Source organism: Mirounga angustirostris, unplaced genomic scaffold, assembly GCF_029215605.1.
Source record: "Mirounga angustirostris isolate CCGP_5_RB_7025 unplaced genomic scaffold, mMirAng1.0.hap1 SCAF_9, whole genome shotgun sequence".
NCBI classification, from domain to species: domain Eukaryota; kingdom Metazoa; phylum Chordata; class Mammalia; order Carnivora; family Phocidae; genus Mirounga; species Mirounga angustirostris.
In genome coordinates this window covers 18,130,006-18,152,455 of record NW_026991717.1, presented here as the reverse complement: position 1 = coordinate 18,152,455, position 22,450 = coordinate 18,130,006, and the positions used below count along the sequence as shown (strand labels likewise).

General features: G+C 39.2%; 1 protein-coding gene across 5 annotated transcripts in view; it reads right to left on the bottom strand.

Annotated features, from left to right (window-relative positions):
* Window positions 1–22,107, bottom strand: part of LRRC28 (leucine rich repeat containing 28) — a 166,342-nt gene extending 144,235 nt beyond the window's left edge. The window contains exons 1-2 of one of the 5 annotated variants that reach the window (XM_064569970.1): window positions 21,909–22,107; window positions 18,169–18,244 (exon numbers count right to left, since the gene is read on the bottom strand). In XM_064569970.1, the coding sequence (XP_064426040.1) occupies window positions 18,169–18,201 (33 nt within the window). In that variant the 5' untranslated portion in view covers window positions 18,202–18,244; window positions 21,909–22,107. Of the gene's footprint in view, window positions 1–18,016; window positions 18,245–21,705; window positions 21,864–21,908 lie in introns of those variants that run through there. The other 4 variants (XM_064569972.1, XM_064569968.1, XM_064569971.1 and 1 more) reach the window with 4 other exon arrangements.
* Between the last annotated feature and the right edge of the window lie 343 nt (window positions 22,108–22,450).

Sequence of the window (22,450 nt, the reverse complement as noted above, 5' to 3'; positions counted from 1 at the left end):
CTGGGTTTTATGCTTACATAGCTCATACTATAATATAAACCTATAAATTTGAACACTTAAAAATCAATCTCTCTCAGAGAAACCAGAAACCTTGTATTCCACCACAGTCATGGAAGAAACTAAACTGTTCTTAACACACACAGAGGGAAGAAAGCCATCTGACAATGGAGCCAGATACTAGAGTGACACAGCCAACAGAACATCAAGGATCATTGGCAACCACCAGAAGCAAGGAGAAAGGAAGGAACAGATTCTCTCTTTCAGAGCCCTGAGAGGGAACCCACCCTGCCCACACCTTGATTTTGGACTTCCGGCCCCCAGAATTGTGAGAGAATAAACTTCGTTGTTTTAAGCCACCTAGCCTGTGTCATTTGGTAAAGAAGCCCTAGAAAACTAACATTCACCCCCCACCCCGAACTCGCAAATCATGTGCCTCAGAAAAAAATAAGGGAAATCCCCAGGTGCCAGAAACCAAGACCTAACTAAGCTCAGGGTAACCAGAGTAAGCTGGAGCTCGTGATCCAGGGGAGTGGCAGACCCTGCCACAGGTCCTAAGGGGTGTGGTGTGGCAGGGATAGGAAACAGGCCATGGGGAAGGCAGATGAATCTAGGTACCTTACACAGACTGAGTGCTGGAAGGGCTGGCCCTTCCATGTAAAGATCAGAAATTCCACTCACAGACTGCAAGCAGGTCTCTGCTGAAGGCACTGGGTAAAAGGAAAAGCCTCCTACAAGTAACTGAAAGCCTTTCTCTCTCACTCGCTCACGTGTGCGTGCACGCGCACGCACACGGTTCAAATTTACACAAAGACAGGAGTTGTTGAGACTAGAGGAGCATACTGAGTTGGGAGTAATATATATATATATATATATATATATATATATTTTTTTTTTTTTACAAAATATATATATATATTTTATTCTACACTCAAACATACTGTAGGGTAGGCTAGATATCAACAACAAAGAATCAGGAATAGTTTTTTAGAAGTAATTAGGTGTGGCTTGAGTCCTGAAAGACAAACATAAATTTTCAGAGGCTGCTGTGGGGCAGGGAGAAAGAGTTCCAGTTAGCTTTCTAGGCACAAGAAGCAACAGAAAAGGTGAGAGAGGGAGGTATGTCTGGGAAATTGCAAACACAATCTCTTCTGCTTTAACTCCCTAACAGTACTACTGAACAGATCTTTCATTTTCAAAAATCTTGTCATAAAAACAGGCACCTGGATGGCTCAGTCGGTTAAGCGTCCAACTCTTGATTTCAGCTCAGGTCAGGATCTCAGGGTTGTGAAATAGAGCCCTGTGTAGGGCTCGGTGGGCATGGAGCCTGCTTAAGGTTCTCACTCTCTTTCTCTCTCTCTCTCTCTGCCCCACCTACCTCTAAAAAAATCGTGTTAATGGAAAAACAAAAGTGAAAGACTAGACAGTTTTATATTTGTAACAAAGTAATTTTTCATATAGAAACTTAGTAACAATGATTATCATTAGGGAAAGGACTAGGGTTGCTATTTTCCATCTACTTTAGTATAATTTGAATTTTTAATGGTAAGCATGTCTCATATAATTGAAAAAACATTACATTAAAAAATGTGGTACCCACAGCATAAACTGCTACGTAATTGAGTAATCAATCATAATTTATCCAATTTGGGCTCTAAACACTCAGTAAGAGAAATACCATTAATTTGCTATGTCTGGGCCATAGGGTACGAAGGTCTATAATGATTTTGCAGAGAGTGGCATGGAAGAGATCATTAGAGCTTATATCTTATACTATGGGAAAACTTTTTAAACAACTTCTGAACACAATAAAAATCCACTGGTTTATTTTAAACAAGGAAATGACATTACTAATTTCAGTTGATATACTGATGTATTTAAATACTTCACAACAGCATCCAAAGCTGCTTATACATACATATATCCTTGTCCTTTTGATAGCCAAATACTGAATACAAATATTGTTATGAAGACAAAGAAGCATTTGAGTACTAATTTTTTATAAAATCACTTGTATTTCGTTTTCAAATGCTGATTCTTTTTTTGTTTTATATATTTTTAAGATTTTATTTATTTATTTGATAGAGAGAGACACAGCCAGAGCAGGAACACAAGCAGGGGGAGTGGGAGAGGGAGAAGCAGGCTTCCCGCAGAGCAGGGAGCTGGATGCGGGGCTTGATCCCAGGACCCTGGGATCATGACCTGAGCCGAAGGCAGATGCTTAACTGAGTCACCCAGGCGCCCCTGTTTTATATGTTTTGATATTAATATATGCAATGAGATCCTTCACAACAAGTCTTTCCTCAGATGTTACTCTTGGATCTGTCCAAATCCTCAAAATGTTTCTTTCAGTATTGGTATCTCCTCTATGAAGGAGAATATGCACTTCCATTTATGGACATACATACAAACCTTCCTAGGCAAACTAGGCAGTTGGGGATGGGGGAATGTCGGGGGGAGGGGTCAATAAAAGGTTTAATATAATAACAGCTGTTTCTCTGAAAAGGAAAGGCTTATCCAGAAAAAAGCCTCATCTGTTCTATCTGCAACAATCGGTGTCACATCTGGCTGACTCACAGGACCTGTGGTCGTTCCTTCCAGACGCCTACTTGGTACCATCAAACATTATTCTAATCTTCCCATGAGAACTTAGTTAGCTCTTTCGAGCTATACAGCTCCACACACAATTAAGCACGGAATAATGTTTCTCCTGCTAATGATGCCGTTACCCTATCTTTATTAACAAGTAGATACACTGTTTTTATTTAAAAATAAGCAAGTTGACCTTAACAAAACTGTTCATTAGAATACTGGGGGGGGGGGGGGGACCCAACCCCTTATTAGTACCTGCCCAAAAAGCCTTGACAAGTAAGCAGCACTTTGCACGGGCTGTGGCTGACCCCTACTGGTAAGCATCACTGAATTACTTCCTATGAAACTGGTTAAAAATTATTTTCTAAATTAAGCCAAAATTCTCATCACTAAATCCCACATTACACTTAGCTAAATAATTTTTCTTTCCAAATAATGTAAAAGTAAACTTCAGCAAGCACAGTTAAGCATATAATTTACCTCTAATTTTGAATCAATGAAGTTTTACTATACCCTTTTAAGAAAAATTGCCAACCCCCTTAAATGGGGATGTTTTTCAATTGTGTATCTTGGAACCAACACTTCAAATATGTTGCAAACACTATGTTCAGTGATGTTATCTGGCGGGCACCGTGCACCACCAATTTTTTTTTTTCTTCTCCTTCTGGGCACCTGGTAGGATTGCATTTTTCTCTTCAAGCTGGATATAGCTAAATGATTTACTTTGGTGAGTGAAATTATGTTGAAGTGGTAGCCTTAAAGAGCCTGAGCTATAAGAACTAAAATGCACTTAATTCATGACTTTGAGAGGTGTTGTTACAAAAACTAGAAAGCTTAGTGAGTGTATTGTGCTGGTCTGTAAATTAAATGTTTTTTTTTTTTCCTTCAGTACCAAAACCTAATTTATATTTTTTTTTAGTTAAAAAAATAAAATTTTGAGGTGAAATACAAAAAGTTACATAAAAGTTCATAAAGTTCACAGTGACCACATGATGGAAGCTTTGTCAGCCTTCATCCTTGACTATGGATACCATAAACCAGAGTCCCCAAGCAATATGAGAGTCATGCAGTGTGAGTAAAAGAAATAATTGTGCTGTTAAAAACCACTAAGATTCAGGGTTCAGCAAAACCTGCTCCATCCTGACCTCTAAAAACACATTTCAAATAAGTCATGAATTAAATGTATTTTAGTTTTTACAGCATTTATAAAAAGTCAAATGAAGCTGGACCTCTCACACTATATACGAAAATTAATTAAAAATGGATCAGCAACTTAAATATAACCGCTAAAACCATAAAATTCACAGAAAAAAATATAGAGGTAAATCTTTATCATTGTGGATTTGGCAATGGATTCAGAAATAGGACACCAAAAGCACGAGGAACAACAGAAAAACATAAATACAATGGACTTCACCAAAATTAAAAAACTTTTGTGCAACAAAGAATATTATAAGAAAGTGAATTATACTAATGAAGTACTGTATGGTGACTAACATAATTTAAAAAATACATATCAAGTACAAAAAAAAAGGAATTACAAGAAAGTGAAGACAACATTTAAAACAGGAGAAAATATTTATGAATCCTATATCTGTTCAAGGTCTAACATCCAGAATATATAAAGAACTCTTACCAAAAAACCCCCGAACAACCCAGTTGGAAAATGGGCAAAGGATTTGAATATTCTCTAAATATATACAAATGGCCAACAAGCACATGAAGAGATGTTCAACATCATTAGCATTAGGGAAATGCAAATCCAAACCACAAAGCAGTACCATCTCACACCTACCCACTTCAACCCACTGTAATAATAATATTTTAAAAACTGGAAAGGAATGAGTGTTGGTGAGGATATGGAGAAATTTGGAACCCTTGTACTTTGCTGGTAAAGTGGTTCAGCAGTTCCTCAAAAAATTAGAGTTACCATATGACCCCATAATTCCACATCTAGGTACATACCCAAAAGAATTAAAAACAGGTACTCAAACATGTAACTGTAATCCATATTCATAGCTGCACTGTTCACAACAGCAAAAAGGTAGAAAGAGCCCAAACATCCATCAGTAGATGAATGGGTAAATAAACTGTGGTATGCACATGCAATGGGTACTTACTGAGCCATAAAAAGTAATGAAGGCCTGATATATACTACAACTTGGATGAACCCTGAGGACACTATGCCAAGTGAAAAGAAGCCGGACACAAAAGGTCACATATTGAATAATCCCATTTACATAAACTATTCAGAATAGATAAATCCATAAAGACAGAACACAGATTGGCGGTTACCAGGGCTGGGGTTTGGAAGGGGATGGGGAGAGGCTGCTTAATGAGTAAGGGGTTTTAGTTTGCAGTGATGGAAATGTTTAGAACTAGACAGAGGCAGTAGTTGTACAACTCTACGAATGTACTAACTACTACTGAACTGTTCCCTCTAAAATAGTTAATTTTACATTAAGTTCATTTCACCTCAAAAATTATTATTATTTTTACTTATTTGAGAGAGAGAGCACAGTCGGGGGGGGCAGAGGGAGAGAGAAAAGCAGACTCCCCACTGAGCAGGGACCTTGGGGTTGATCCCAGGACCCCAAGATCATGACCTGAGCCAAAGTCAGACACTTAACCAACTGAGCCACCCAGGTGCCCCTTTATTATTACTTTAATAAAAAAAGTTAATGAAGTTTTGGTATTGAAGGAAGAAAAGCACTTCATTTACAAACCACCACAACATTACTCAACAAGCTTCCTAGTTGGATCAGTAATTTGATGTCACTGTTTCCAAGCAAGTATACTGGTGTGAGTTAAGTACTAGGTGACTATATGGGAACAACTAAGGTAGACCTCTTTTGCTGCCAATAGCATAACCCATTCCTCCTTTTGTATTTCTTTTTTTTTTTTTTTTTAGATTTTATTTATTTATTTGACAGAGAGAGAGAGACAGTTGAGATAGGGAACACAAAGCAGGGGGGTAGGGAGAGGGAGAAGCAGGCTTCCTGCCAAGCAGGGAGCCCAACGCGGGGCTCGATCCTAGGACCCTGGGATCATGACCTGAGCCGAAGGCAGACACTTAACGACTGAGCCACCCAGGCGCCCCCTTTTAATATTTATCATAGAGCAGTATTTCTCCACAGAGGAGTCAGACACTAACTAGCATGCTAATGGGAACAGAGAGGTAACCAGCACACCCTTTCCTCTTCCGCAGTCCTATAAAGGCTTTCTGGAAACCTGTTACCATTTGCTCCCTAATGTCTTTTACCATTTACCCACTTGTCTCTTGGTTCACTTCCTGTTAATTACTCATTTTCCTCTTTTTTAATTTCTCTCCAAATAAACTTTAAGTGACCCAAAAAAGCATCAGACTTGCTTAAACGCTTGTCCTATTTCCTTGGTGTTTCCTGGAGACAGAAAAACACAGTGGATTCTCAATACTTGCATCTACCAACATCACATCTCTGGTGGTTAAGTTAATTTCTTCTGAAATGAGCTGCACAAAGGAATGGTATTACCTATTTGAATTATCCTATGAAGCACTATATAGTTTTGGGGGGGCATGTAGGGGAGGAAAGGGGTTGCTAGAGAGAGGGAGAAGAGGTCGAGAAGAAATGTGCTCGAGAGCATTAACAGCTCATTAACCCATCTTGCTAAGAGAAGACCACTCCTAGCAGGGGCTGTGCAATCACTGATAGGTCAAGGACCACTGCAAATTTATATATGTTTTGTAAGCTACCACTGACATCCTGTTTCCCAGAAAAAAATGTAAGTGACTATGCTGTGCAAATATGCAAATGCAAATGTAGGTAATCTATTCATAAGCAATACAAAAAAGATAACCCAAAATATGTCAGTTTTATGGGAAAATACTAATTTTGATTATTTGGAAATGTGAGCATAACATCTTTAGTTATTTGTTTTAATGTATCCAAAAGGAAAGCAGTGAAAAATCTGCAGCAAATACCCAAATTTCTTAGAGTATGTCTTCCAAAATAATCATAGGTATCTTATGTCCCGCGTTCGTTAAAAGAAAAATTCGATTGGAAATTCACGGAATGCTTGAATACAAAGCATTACAAATATTAACAAAGTCACTTCAAAAGGGAAAGAAAAGGGGCACCTGGGTGGCTCAGATGGTTAAGCGTCTGCCTTCGGCTCAGGTCATGATCTCAGGGTCCTGGGATCGAGTCCCGCATCGGGCTCCCTGCTCCTTGGGAGCCTGCTTCTCCTCTGCCTCTCTCTCTCTGTCTCTAATGAATAAATAAATAAAGTCTTAAAAAAAAAAAATCTAAAAAAAAAAAAATTTTTTTTTTAAAAAAGGGAAAGAAAGGGAAAAAATGAGGTACAGAAAATTTTTCAAATATGTGGACAAATTCTTTTGTTTCTGAAGTTGTCTTTGAGGTGCCTAAAAAGAACCCTGAGATCATCCTTCTTCCCTGCTTTGCACTACAAATATGTAGCACTAACTATAGTTGCAATTGGACTTCCATGACAAAAATAATAAAAATGACATTAGTGATTTTTTTCTTTATCAAGTTTTTATTTAAATTCCAGTTAGCTAATATACACTGTAGTATTAGTCTCAGGTGCAGAATTTAGGGATTCATCAATTCCATACAACACCCAGTGCTTCTCACAAGTGCCCTCCTTAATGCCCATCACCCATTTCATCCATCTCCCTGCCCACTTCCCCTCCAGCAGCCCTCAGTTTGTTCTCTATAGTTAAGAGTCTATTTTCTGCTTTGCTTCTCTTCTTTTCCCCATGTTCATGTTTTCTTAAATTCCACATATGAGTGAAATCATATGGTATTTGTCTTTCTCTGATTTATTTCACTTAGCATAATACACTCTAGCTCCATCCATGTCATTGCAAATGGCAAGATTTCATTCTTTTTGACTGCTGAGTAATATGCCATTGTGTATGTGTGTGTGTGTGTGTGCGCGCGCACGTGTATACACAACACATCTTCTTTATCCATTCATCAGTCGATGGACATTTGGGCATTATTGATTTTTTTTTTTTTTTAAGATTTTATTTATTTGACAGAGAGAGACAGCGAGAGCAGGAACACAAGCAGGGGGAGTGGGAGAGGGAGAAGCAGGCCTCCCGCGGAGCAGGGAGCCCAATGTGGGACTCGATCCCGGGATCCCGGGATCATGACCTGAGCTGAAGGCAGACGCTTAACGACTGAGCCACCCAGGCGCCCTGGGTATTATTGATTTTAATGCATTCTTTCTCTTCCCCAAACACACCACTGGTCCAACAGAACTTTCAGCAATGATAGAAATATCCCCTATCTTAACACTGTCTGATATGGTGGCCACCAAGCATTTAAAATGTGCTTATAATGACTAAGGAATTGTATTTTTAATACTGCTTCATTATAATTTAATTTAAACATTAATAGCTGCATGTGACTGACAGCTATCAAATCAGTACAAAATTTGTTTCTTGATACTACCAATTTTTCACATAAACTCAGCTCTTTTAGATGTAAAACATGAAAAAGAACTACTTAACTGTATGAATGATAAATTTTTAAATTATTTTTCTTAGAAATGATGACATTTATTTGGCATTCATAGAGGATAAAATTGTCATGTTCTTAAAAATGAAAATAAGAATATTTTAGGTATCTGCAAAACTGCAAAGGTTTTACTGCCAAAATGTAAAATCTCAAGACTGGTATTTTTTACTTAGCAAACACCCATAGAGAAAATATGCTAAAATTTTTAAAGACTGTATATCCAGTACATTTACAAAACTGAAATAGGCATTTGGATTGTGATAAAAATTTAATTACCAAGGAAAACATTTTTCAAAAGAAGAAAAACAAAAATTACTGAAATGTCTCAAGTATTAATCTCAACAATATTTGTTTAAAAATGCAAGTTACATAAATATCATAAACAAGGGTTGAAGGTTAGAGAATCATTTGCCCCTACTTTCTATTTTTTTGAAAACCTATTTAATATGCACCCAATAAGTATCATTTTATGAATGGAATTCTCAAAGCAACAGGAAAGTACACACAAAAAAGAATATTGAACACTTACTCCCATAAAGCCAGATGAAACATTAAAATTACACCTAGCATGAATAATTCTGTAAGACTAAGACATAATTGTTTATTGTGTGTGTGGGGGGAGATATCTCAAGCTCAATGTATATTTCAAGTGTCTCACTTATATATGTATTGGTTGACTGATTTGATGGGGCTAACATTTAGAAACTGGTATCTCATTTTTAATGCACAGATGCCTCATTTTAGTATAGTGAATGCTTGAAGATGAATTTCAACTTGTGGAAACACATACATAGCAATGGCTTTTGAGGCTTCTGCTTGCAAACAGAACCCTTCCAGTGCACAAGTATATGGTCTCATGTAAGGGGAAGACCTCTATCCCTGCCACCTCTTCCTAAACCCTCTCTTCCTAACTCCCAAGGCAGAGAACTGAGTCACAAAGAGTAGGCTAACTCATGTTCCCCATATTTTATTTAAGAAAGCATAGAATGGTACATGTTTTAAAAACATTTCTATCAAGAAAAGTTACATGGTGGATCTGAAAGGTAAATTTCACAGAGGTAACTAAGAAAACTCACTTAACATGGAACACCTCAATACTCCTCAGTGAATAAAGAGGGTTAAAATTTAACTAGATGGTGCTAGGCTAGAAATGGGTCATCAATAAATACCTGCAGAATGAAAACGAAAGACTGACCAGATGACCAATTAGGAGACCTGGTATTTGCGCTAACTGGACGTAAAAGTGGCTTTGGACCCATCCATTAACCTCTTCTAAGCTTACTTCCCTTGAAAAATTGCCTAAATTATCTATAAAGCTCCATCTAGCTTTGAAATTCTATGATTCAATAAACAGAATTAGGTTATAGGTCAGACATTCATTTTCCAAACTATTTCAAACACTTTGGTAACTATTTGACAGGGAACTACTGTCAATTAACCAGTAACAATGAGGGGGAAAACAATGAAATCTGAAAATCCAGTAGGAAAAGCAGCTTTGATTTATAATAAAACTTATACTCTTCAGGTATATATGGATTACTAAGACAGGATGTATTTGTAATGAATGTTTTACAGGACTGTATCACATATTACACATCAGCATTAAAACACAAACACAGCATCTGAAGAATACTTTACCACTTGACATACCATTTCCACACATTCAATTTAAGAAATGATTAAGGTGCAGGGCACCTAGATGGCTCTGTCAGTTAAGCATCAGACTCTTGATTTCAGCTCAGGTCATGATCTCAGGGTCGAGAGATCAAGCCCTACACTGGGCTCCATGCTCAGCAGGGCGTCTGCTTGAGATCCTCTCCCTCTCCCTCTGCCCCTCCCCCTGTTCCCTCTCTCTCTCAAATAATTTAATATTAAAAAAAGAAAGAACTAAGATGCTTTTAAATAGAACTAGCTCAAGGACAGAGCAATTGCAATGATTATGGAGGCCCTGCACCCCGGCAGTGGTTAAATCTGGGAGGGTCCAACAAGTTACAGAAAAACAAGAAGCCCCTTATGTTGGAATTCAAAGTGAACCAAACAAACAAAAACAAAACTTAATTCTTTCTCCCGATTTTTCTGCCACACTTGATGGCAGGATGTTCTTTTACCATTTCCTTACTGTTTTGCCTTGAAGGTGTCCTGATGTTCATTTAATCCAGATCCTACTCTTACCAAATTCCAAGGGGGTGGAGGGCACAGCTATGTAACCTTCCCAGACATTGACCCTTTTCACCCTCAACCCAGCCACCAGCTGCAGGAGCCACCAATGTCAACATAAGGGCAGGCATCACCATCATTGTAAATCAAATAGCTAGACGCACTGATTAATACAACTTGAGAGTTAGCTAAGATCTTAGCGGTACTATATTCTAACAATCTCATTTTTAGGGTCTTTAAGATTTTATTTATTCATTTGGCGGGGGGAGGGAGCACAACCGGGGGGGAGGGGCAGAGGGAGAGGGGATGCAGACTCACCCCTGAGCAGGGTAAGCTCAATCCCAGGACCCTGGGATCATGACCTGAGCTGAAGGCAGCCGCTCGACCGACCAAGCCACCCAGGCACCCCCAATAATCTCATTTTAATTGATTTTTTTATTGTAAAAATAAGTATTTAGTGAAAAAAATATAAATCAAACTTAATAGAGTCTTTCCTTTTTACTCTACATACTTAAGTAAGGCTCTTTCTCTTCCAGCTCCCACCGCCACTCTCTTGCCTGCCCCCCATCCACAACTACTATCACTATTAAGTTTGATCTATGCCCTTTTTAGTGCCTTAGTTTATTGTCTATAAAGTAGGGATAATAATAGTGCCTACTTCACAGGATTGTCTTGAGAATTAATTAACTTAATACATATAAATTACTTAAGACAGTACCTGGAACTTACTAAAGACTCAAATTATGTTAGACCATTTTATCAGATTTTTACCAATCCCATACTGATGAACATTTAGGTTTTCACAATTTTTCATTCTATCCAATGCTGTGATGAACATCCTGGTTCACTTGACATTTGTTCCACTGTGTAAATTCTTACAAGTGAAAAATGCTGATTCAAACACATACTTACGCAAAATGTTGCCAGATGTGGTCAAACCACCCACCAAAAATATTCAGCCAATTCCACTCCATCTGATAGTAAGAGCATCTTCTTAGTCTTCCACATCAAGTATCTTCAACACTAGATATTAGTTTTTGCTAATCTAATAGGAAAGGATGATCAATGTTTTACCTTCTATTGGAAGTTAAACATCTTTTTGTGTTTTGACTATCTATATTCTTTTATGATTCGCCTGTTTATATTTTATAGGGAAGGTCAAGAATGTCTTCTCCTGGGTCCTGCATTCTCTGTGTCTTATGTCCCATCCCAATTTAGGAATATGAACAGACCTCTTCTTCCCCTTAATCCCAGCAGGATATCACTTTTAAGTTCTCTCTTGTTGCATAGATTAATTGATTAATCAAGATCTATCTGCTCTTATTGCTCAGACATAAGCCAAACTCCCCTCTTTCATTAAAATTTAATGTCTCTTCCTTGTCTATTCATATTTATAAATAAAACTGGCAACTGGTGAGAGTTCCATTAGTTTTTGGGTAGGTCCCCAGGAAAACCTCCTGCCTGCTATTCTCATTAAGAGAAGTTGGCAGATCCATTCAATGATTTTGCTTCCACATTGAGATTTCTTTTTTTCCCCTCAATAAAAGGCTCTTGGGGCCTTTTATTTTATAAATGAAAAAAACTGAAGTCCAAAGAGGTTAAGCACAAGAACCTGGGGGTCTGTTACCTCCTAATATTAGGTTTTGCTACCAAACACTGAAACACCCCCTCCCTGAGACTGCAGTCCTCAAATGCTTCCACTGCTGATTCCCTCCCTTCATGAACTCCCAGGTTAGAGTCAGAACTGGTGCTTGCTGCTTCCAAGCAATGTTCCAACAATTAGAAAGACTCCAGCTTCTTCTGGTGGGGGAACTGAGCAGAGAAAGGAGGAGGCTTCACTTCAGCCTCCTTCATCCTGCACACTCATATCCGGACTTCACCTGAAACTTCTCCACAACTGAAGTCTCCCTCTACAACCACGTATCCCATTCCCCTAGATGGCTGACTCAGTCATGCCCAATACAATTCTTCAACGTCAGTGGGTCCTTTGGCCCCCTCTCCATTCTCCCTGTCCATTCACTCCTCCTTTCTTTGCCTCCAAACCAGCTCACATTCCATATTGCATCTCCATGTCCCCAAACACTCCTGCCAAATTCCTGAACCTCCTTAGTCCCTCTGCACTTGTGTTGTATCCACCTGGAAAAAACCTAAGTCTGCAGGAATGCAACAGTCCACTTTCTTCATACCTCAGAGAGTTGGGTACTGCAGGAGAAAATCCCCTAAATAAGCAGATGGTTCCACCATAAGCCTAGCAACCAACAGCCTGCTGACTAATGCCAACAATCCTACTACCTTTCTCTAGCCAAACTGCCATGTGATTCTTCACATCATTTCAAACCTGCATTCTCTACAAATCTTCAGTCCCCAAGCAGATGGCCTTGCCGGGCAGAATGTAGAATTCTCATGTCAGCTGTTCTCAGTTAGTGGCTTTCTATTCCACCCTGTGGTTTCCTAGACAATCCATACAGCTCCTTGGAAGGGAAGGAGGTATGGATTGGGCAAGACTCTCGCCTATCCCGTCCCCTAAATAAGAATAATTTCAGTTCTATCTATTTAGTGAACTTTCTGAATAAATGGTTCTGCTAAAAGGAGTCTGAAAACATTTACTAGATCAACACATCCCACCCATGTCGGGGTTGGTGTAGAGAGCACCAATATACAAAGCAAACAGAAGGAGAGCTGCTCTGGCTGAAGTGGAGACACACTACTGCTCCATCTCCCCATAATTCTCCACCTCAGCTCTATTTAGGAACCCTCAGGCTCTGAAGAACACATTTAAAAAGAAAAAAAACTAGAAACACTGCTCTACGCAAAACAGGTGCCTAGACTTGTCCCCTAAACCTTCTGCCACTGAGTCTTTCCCTTCAGCTTGGGATGTCAACAAATGAAAAATTCCATGCGAATCCCATAAGAATTTGTTCCAAATCAGTGCCTTGAAGAGTACTGGGTACACAGTAAATACTCAATAAGTACATGTTGAATGAATACTTTTCCTCCGAAACTCCTGCCAATGTCATTCCTCAGTGTCAATGCAAACAGTGTCTTCTTAAAAAAATCTTCTACAATCCTGCTACAGAGAATTAGATTCCGTATTCTACAAATGTTGGGCAATAGGCCAGGCATAGGGATACAGAATTTAAGACAGAGTCCCTGCCCTTGAAGGCTCTCAGTCTGGGACTCTTATACCTGTATTAATAGTCCTTATCTTAATCTACTTTATATTCATTTATTTATTATTCAACAACTATGTGAATACCTGTCACATGACAAAGAACCTATATCTCCTATTCTAATTATCTTCTAATTTCCACGAAGGTAAGACTTCACAATTCTTGAGCTGCATTTAAAATAATTATAGACAAATTCTTTAAAAACATTTTCTAAGATAAATGTTAGGAACCAAAATCATGTTTCCTAACTACTACTTATTCCCCTATTAATTACATAACTGAATTCCTATATAAATTGACTAATATTAAAAAAAGTTTTAAGGGGTACCTGGGTGGCTCAGTCAGTTAAGCAGCTGCCTTTGGTTCAGGTCATGATCCCAGGGTCCCGGGATCCAGCCCCACATCAAGCCCCACATCAGGCTCCCTGCTCACAGCGAGAAGTCTGCTTCTCCCTCTGCCCCCACCCGGCTCTCATGCTCTCTCTCACTCTCTCTCAAATAAATAAAATCTTAAAAAAAAAAAAGTTTTAAGATTTCTCAGTTATACAAATAAATGGTAATATTGCATAATGAAATACAGTTGACCTTTATGTAACACAGGTTTGTAATACACGGGTCCACTAATAACACGGATTTTTTCAATACAGTATAATTGCAACTGTATTTTTTCTTCCTTATGAATTTTTAAAGATTATTCCTTATTATTTTTAAGACTATTATTTCTTTGAGAGAGAGAGAGTGTGTGTGCGTGAGAGCGCATGGGGGTAGGGGGGAGGAGCAGAGGGAGAGAATCTCAAGCAGACTCCCCACTGAGGATGGAGCCCACATGGGGCTTGATCTCATGACGCTGAGATCATGACCTGAGTTGAATTCAAGAGTCAGATGCTCAACTGACTGAGCCACCCAGGTGCCCCCTTAATAATATTTTCTTTTCTCTAGCTTACTTTATTGTAAGAGTACAGTATATAATACCCATAACACGCAAACTATGTGTTAATCAACTGTTGATGTTATTGATGTTATCAGGAAGGCTCCAGGTCAACGGAAGGCTATTAGTTAAGTTTTAGGGGAGTCAAAAGTTGTATGTAGATTTTTGACTGAGCAGGGGGTTGGCACCCCTAACCCTGACATTGTTCAAGTGTCAACTGTACTGATAAAAAGTACTTTAAAATGGGGTGCCTGGGTGGCACAGTTGGTTAAGCATCTGACTCTTGGTTTCAGCTCAACCTGTGGTCTCGGGCTCACGCTCAGCCTGCTTCAGATTTTCTCTCCCTCTCCCTCTCTACCCTTCCCACTTGTGCTCGTTCTAAAATAAATAAATAAATCTTTTTTTTAAAAGTACTTTAAAGGGGCGCCTGGGTGGCTCAGTCGTTAAGCGTCTGCCTTTGGCTCAGGTCACGATCTCAGCGTCCTGGGATCGAGCCCCGCATCAGGCTCCCTGCTCCGCGGGAAGCCTGCTTCTCCCTCTCCCACTCCCCCTGCTTGCGTTCCCTCTCTCGCTGTGTCTCTCTCTGTGAAATAAATAAATAAAATCTTTAAAAAAAAAAAAAGTACTTTAAAATGTAAAATGTGCCTACCATAGACCCATTAATCCTACTTTTAAGACCTGATCCTACACACAAACACACATGCATATATAAGGATGTATATGTATCTCCTGGCCTAGAGGTTAATGGAATGAGAATACCATAAAGTAAAAAGAGAAATCTGCAAAGAAATACGTGTAGTATGATTCTTTTTTGTTGTTTATAAAGGGGATAAAGTATATAATTAAATAAATACAAGCAAAGCAGAAGGACATAACCAAACTATTAACATTGGTTACTCCACAGTATAAAACTGGATGAAGAGACAACTACTTTCCATATGCTCCTTTATATTCACTGATATTAGGGCATGTATCATTTTTGTATTTATAATATGAGAAATTTAATCTTTTAAATGTATAAAAAAGGCTTTTGCTGTGTTTTAGTTTTAATATGGCATTCTCTAAATTCTGAGTATTTAACATACAATCATCCTGCAAAATATAAACCACTGTGCTATGCCAAGCACCTTGACGGGGGAAAGGAAGAAGGGCAGAGGTGGCGCATTAGTGACTTCTCTTTTCACGGAAAGGCTTCATAGAGTGAGGGGTGGGGAGAGAAGGGAGGGGGAATGTTGAGGAGAAAGGATTTAAACACAATAAAACAATGTTAACAAATAAATAATAAAACAATGTGAAAATGGAAATTACTGGCAGATTCCCGAGCTTCCTTAAAAAAAAAAAAGGGGCCAATTAACTCATAATGGTGTTAAGATACCATCTGTTTCCAATAACATGTTTTGTTTTGTTTTTCCTTTGGACATATTGTAGTTGTTAAGTCACACTCCAAAAACCAAATCTTCTTTGGGAAATATACTTTATCAATAACACCAGCAAACATTCTAAAAGCCTGAAGTCACGAGTTTAGAGCACTCTAGGGTAAGTATTACTTCATCTGCTTTCAAAACCTGTGTGGTAAGCCACTCCTAGGCTATACTGGGTATCAGTAGCGTCAGGGAATGGGATGGCCGGGCTGCTACGAGCCCTACCACCCTGATACCTGTATAGCCCTCTACAATTTAAGATTTTATTTTTATTTTTATTTATTTATTTGACAGAGAGAGACACAGCGAGAGAGGGAACACAAGCAGGGGGAGTGGGAGAGGGAGAAGCAGGCTTCCCGCGGAGCAGGGAGCCCGATGGCGGGGCTCGATCCCAGGACCCTGGGATCATGACCTGAGCTGAAGGCAGACGCTTAACGACTGAGCCAGGCGCCCCAACCCTCTACAATTAAAAAGCTCTTTGATACACATGAACCAAATGCTCCAGCTCATTAAAAGGCATTCAAATAAAACACATACACCTATCATTGTAAATATATGCAACAATTTAATCTCTGATGGACAAAAAGGTGGCAAAGCATGAACTTGAAGTGTGTGCTTGTGAGCCATTATGAATTATCGGTTACAACTGTAGAGCTGATACCCGAATATTTTCATAAATTGAAAACTGCGGCTAAGTGCCACAAAACCAAAAGCTCACTGTAACTTTTATAAACAAAGGTTGATTTCTTTGAACAAACTCTATCTACTCCAGGGGACTTTGACTAAGAGTTAAGAAATAATGCACTCACAACTTTTCCTTTGTACATCAGTAACAAACAAGGGAAAATCTGGGCTATAATCCTTGACAAATTTTATTTCTCACAACACTTCTTCCTCAAAGGGGGGGGAAAAACACTTAGTAAATGTGGTTTCACCTCATGCAATGATGATTTTGCTAAAAGGATTACTATAATTGTGTTATTAAAGTTTGATTAGTAAGATAATTAGAATTTTAAAACTGAAAAATCTACTTTAAAAAAACTTAACTAGGCACTCAAAATAACATATACGCCAAAATGCCAAACACTAAAAATGAAAGGCGTATTTCCATTTACTATCAGATACAGCAAAGATAAACAAATTTTATGTTTTCTACTCATTGGAGGTATTTTAGATAGATTAAATAAAACTTTTCCACAAAAACACTCCATCTAAATGAAGCCAGTAAGGCATACTTTCAGATATTTGGGATGGTCCAATATAGAGAAGGAAATGAAAAATAGGTCTGTTCACAAAGAAACAAGTCATCATAAAAGGAGTAAGAATAAGAATTCACGTGTAAGACTCAAATGAGGTTAAGTGATAACCAGAAAAGACCACAAAAAGCACATACATTTAAACCAGAGACCAAATTTTACAGTAAGAGTGGGAATAAGACCAGAGTAACACATTCTCTTGAAAAAAATTTTAAATAGTTTTTTTAATCTGATACGTAATAAAACTTAATCTTATATGTAATAAAATATTTAATAAAGTCCTATATGTAATAAAAAATCAGGTTATAATGATAACTATCTGCTTATTCTTACAACATGAAGAGTGAATCAAATGTTGCCTCTGTGGCAAAAATTTTTTCAACAAACTGGACGATAGTCCAATTCAACATCACTTGATTTTCACAGTGCAATCATAAAGGTTTTTTGGTTTGGGAGGATGTTTCTGTTATGTTTTTTTCCCCCCAAAGAGAAAGGCTACATCAAGCTTCCCAAATGCCTGTCTTAATATTTTAATCTTCAAATCATCTCTTTTTAAATGCCTCTAACTCAGGGTCATTCATCTATGTTGGCCTTTCTCTTCTTTACTTTTTAACTGGTCCACTGGATATGGTAACATCCAAAAATCATCTAGGAAGCTTATCACACAAAAACAGCAAAGAGAGATGCACAGGCTAAGTGAAGTGGGGTTTTGGAATGGAGACTAATTCTATGAGTGGTACATTTACTGAATATTTTGCTTTCCTATACAACTCTTCCCACAACCCTATACTGCAGGGACTTGGATAATGAATCCTCAGCTAATGAGAACCCCCTGTATTTGCATTTTTATCACCTGTTTATATAACAAGAGGGGATGTACATCTTGCTCTGAATATCTTAGGATATGTAAACTATATCTTGGTCAAGCCCACATTATAAATGATTTTTTTAAATGCAACATAATACTGTACCAAGGTTGTAAGGGAGTTCCTTTTCATATAGAGCCTCTCCAAGTACTGTAGTCCCTCATCTTTCAGTAACTCCAATGGAAAATGGTGCAGGTTCCTATAATTTAAGAACAAATTCTTGTGCTTTTCCAGCCTTGCCACAGAGATCGTCTTACAGAGTTCAGATGCCATGACTGAATATATCCCATCAGGCACACTGCAGCACTACATCTTGTCAAAATTGGTCCATTTCTAAAGAGAACAAGAAAATTGAATAATTATGATACTGCTCATATGCATTACCAAATAAACCAGTTAGCACATATAGCTATTTGCAGACATTAAAAAGAGAATTACACATTCAATGCCTGTATTTTTCTTTTCTAACAACTAAGTTTGTCACACATATTTAGATTAAAATGAGCAACTATTAAAAATGCCCTCACTATTTAAGCTTACTTAGCACTTAGCAGCAACAGTCCTAACTGAAAAAAATAGGTCTTGAATTTGAGACAGGAATGCCGAACAGAACACAGACCAGTTTCATAACCTGCAACCAAAGCAAGCTGAAAAATCAGATATAGCAAACCCATTTCCTTCTTGAACTACCTCATTTTATGTTTAGCTTAAGGTATTTCAAAAATATTGATAAACACATATAAAATATATCTAGATCACACTGACAGCTTCATTTTCTTCATTTCTTAGTATATTGTCCTATATTCTAATTTTCTCTTTCTTTTATCTCTTTGGTTTTTTTTTTTCTTTCTTCCTAGCTTTGTAGATTATCAGAAGTAGTAAAGAAGCATGTCCAAGAACATATGGTTTTATTATTTCAATGGAAGAAGAAATACTGACTAGGAAATAAGAACCTTGTATTATTACAATCTTTCCAGGCCTCAGTTGCCTAACATAAAAACAATGGAGATAGCAATTTTTTGGTAAAGTCCAGAACCCAGAACAGATTAAATTCCCTCCTAGCTCTGAAAGTGACAGGGTAGGAAGAGAAATAACATTTGCCATCTTATCAACTAGGCACAGAGCAGAAACAAACTTCATTCACAATCACTTAACATAAGAAGAAACAAACTCAGAGCTTCAATAATTTGTCCAAGGTCAAAGAGCTCATAAGGGATAAAAGCAAGGATTTTTTTTCCCCCCTTGGGGTAAAGAGGCTGTCCAGTTATTTTAAAGCCTGGATTCTTTACATACATAGACTCAAAGGACTCCACAGGATACTAAGGAAATGTGAAAACACTAAAAAGTTGAGCTTTGTTCAATGACTCTACTCTCATTTTCCAGGGCATCCTTTCTCAAACTCCCCAACAGAAAGTACCTTTCAAAGAGAATTTTTTTTTTTTTCTGAAGAAAAACTATTTTCACTGGGAATTAACACCAAGTTAGTGCAAAATGTAGTAACAAGCTTTTGATAAGCAGTTTTGATAACTTTTTTGGTTATTTTCTATTATTTCCAAACTCCAACTCCTAGCTAATAAGAAAGTACTTGCCATTTTATCTAAAAGAGCAGACAACATGGAATAGTCAGTAATATCCCCAATGCAACATGAGAATTCAAAACTTTCCCATACTGATTCTACCTACACACCTACCTATTTTTATGAGACATATGTGACTTTGAGCAACATACTCAATCTTTCTACATCTTAATTCTCTCACCTGTAAAGCAAAGGGGAACTAAACTAGAAATAATATCAATGATTCTGTGTGGAAAGAGAAGTTTCCTGGGTTACAATTCACTCAAGTAGTAAACTTGAAGCAGGTTAGAAGTCTCACAAGTGCCTCAAACTTAACACATTTTGATTTGCATCACCAATCCGAATTCTCCCCAGTGTTTCTCATCTCAATTAATGGCACACACCTCTAACCACCTAGCTGTGTAAGCCGAAGAGCTGGAAGTCATGAATGATTCCATCCTGTCCTTCATCTGCCCACTCCAATTTGTCTTAAAGCTGGTGGTTTCCAGCTCCGAAATACATCTCAAATCCATCCACATGTTTCCCACCAGCCAAAAGCCACTGTCACCTCCTGCCTGGCCATCTGTATTACCGGTCTCTTGGTGTCCACTCTAGTCATATTCTAATACCTTAATCAGTTAGCAGGGAGCCTTTAATTAAATACAGTAAATCCCATACCTCTCTCAGGTAAACTCACTCCCTAGTGCACACATATCAACTAAATACAGCCTTCAAAAGCTTTTTTAGAAAATCAAACTCTCACCAGGCACTGAGGGCTCCTCACAATCTGGCCCCATGCACCTACCTCTCCAGCCTTATCGGGCAGCACCCTCCCTGGCTTCTCATCAAGCTCCTGGGCTTTTCTAGGCCTTTTTTCCAGTCTCTTTCAAGAGCCGAACTCTTCACACCACTTGCTGCTCTCATTTAGCCTGGAAAGCACTGTCCCGTTACTCTGAGTTTCTAAGTAAAAATCACTTCCCTATCCGAAACTATTCTCCTGTTATTCTTTCAGAGAAACCTATTTCTTTTATATGTAGGGCTCCTCCCAATCTGTAATCTAAATATTTATTGGTGTACCCGTCTATTGCCAAACTAGCCAAGAGACCGTAAGCTCCTGAGGGCAGAGATCTTGCTTTCTTCACTCTTGTATACCTGCCTGTGCACAGTATCTAGCACAAAGCAGGCCCTCAAACAGCTGAGGAGTGGATGAAAGTAGGACATGTAATACTACAAGGTAGATATTTTTCACTCTGTAATCTATGGTCATCTTGTAGATACTATATCCCAAGTGCTTGCTATGTACCATAAAGATCCCTAATCCGTACAACTCTGCATTGTGATAGACAGTATTTAGCCTGTTTTATAGGTAAGGAAGCAGTTTCTCAGAGGGTAACTTGCCAGAATTCTAACCCAGGTGGACCAACTCCAAAGCGGGTGCCCTGCCTTTACAATATAGCCTTTCAGGTACTTCAGTGGGGCCTGTGTTTCTCCCCATCATCATTTAAGTGGTAGGTAAGGCTTATACAAATGTAAGACTACAAAGCAAAATTATATCCAAAATCCACTCATTGATGGAAGATCCAGGAAGAGAATTTAGTGTAACCTAATTGTTTTTCTTCTGAATCCTGAAGGCTGGGAATGGGCTGCCTTTAAAACATCATTACACCCTGTTAAAATGCATCTGGCTACCAAGGCAGTTTGGGAGATAAAATCTACACAAATGAAATCTGAAAGCTGCCAATAATAAATAATGCTAATGGTTTTCCAAAACGCATTCAATGGCAATATACAGCCCTTACCAGGATGGGTAATTTTCTTACATAAATTCCCTTCGCTACCTCTTATCTACAGTTAAAGATAAATGGTATACTTAACAATATTAACTAAACATATTCAACAGAACCTCCATAAGTTTTCTGACATGTAAACACCAAGCCAGTTTACTGTTTAAAACAAATAGACAGACCCTCCCACCTTAAGAAAATTACATACATTTTAAGCAGGTGTGTGTAAAAGTAAAGCCCCTCAAACTGACTTCCGTATTTAATTCAGTAGAATACCCACTCCAATTGCCTAACATTGGAGATTCGAGAATTAAAAACTGTACACTAAAAGCATTTGTAAAAGGTTGTTTTCTCAGTAAGTCTGAAGCAAAACACCTGCCGCTTTGCCCGAGTTAACCAAACACTAAGGTCGTTACAGTTTGGAAGCGAGCCCGGGGGCAGGGATTTCACAGACCCGGTATCGGGATTCTCCGGCCACGGAGGGCGGGGAGGGCCCGGCAGCTATGGCGACCCGAGGCCGCGACGGGCCCGCTCGGGCCAGGGACCACTCGCCGCTGCCCCGACGCTTCTGCCGGACCCGTCGTGCTGGCCAGGGGCCGGGCCGGGGGGGGCCCTTAGCCACGCGAGCCACCCGACGCGACAGGCGGCCGCACTCACCTCGGCGCCGGCGGAGCCAGCACTTCGGGCGCAGGCGGCGCTGAACTGCAAGCCGAGGGTCTGCGGGAGGGGCGGGGAGCCGGGGGGGCGGGGCGAGGCGCGGACGGCGAGGGGCGGGGCGGGGCGGGGCGGGACGGGGCGGAACCCGCACGACGGAGAGTGGGGGCAGAGGGAGCTGCGGAGAGAAAGACGGAGCATCGCGATAAGTCGTGCCTGTTCTCGCGGTTTCAAAACTGCACGGACGAGAAGTTCGTTTTCAAAGCGATGTGCCTATTGGCCAAGAGCGCGGCTTCCTCCAGACTGGCCCCGCCCCCCGCTAACATTGGCTTCCGGTTGCAGCCGGAGTTTTGCTCTTTTGATAGCGGGCTTTTGTTTTGCTCTTAGAGGGGGCTATTTGGCCTGCTCCAACCTCGGGAATGGCCAATAACTGATGTGTTCTTTCATTCATACATTCATTCAGGCACTCCCGCTCTCATTCATTGTACATATTGGGGAGTCACCACAACAATAATAACACCCGAGCGCTTATTGTGTACCAGGGA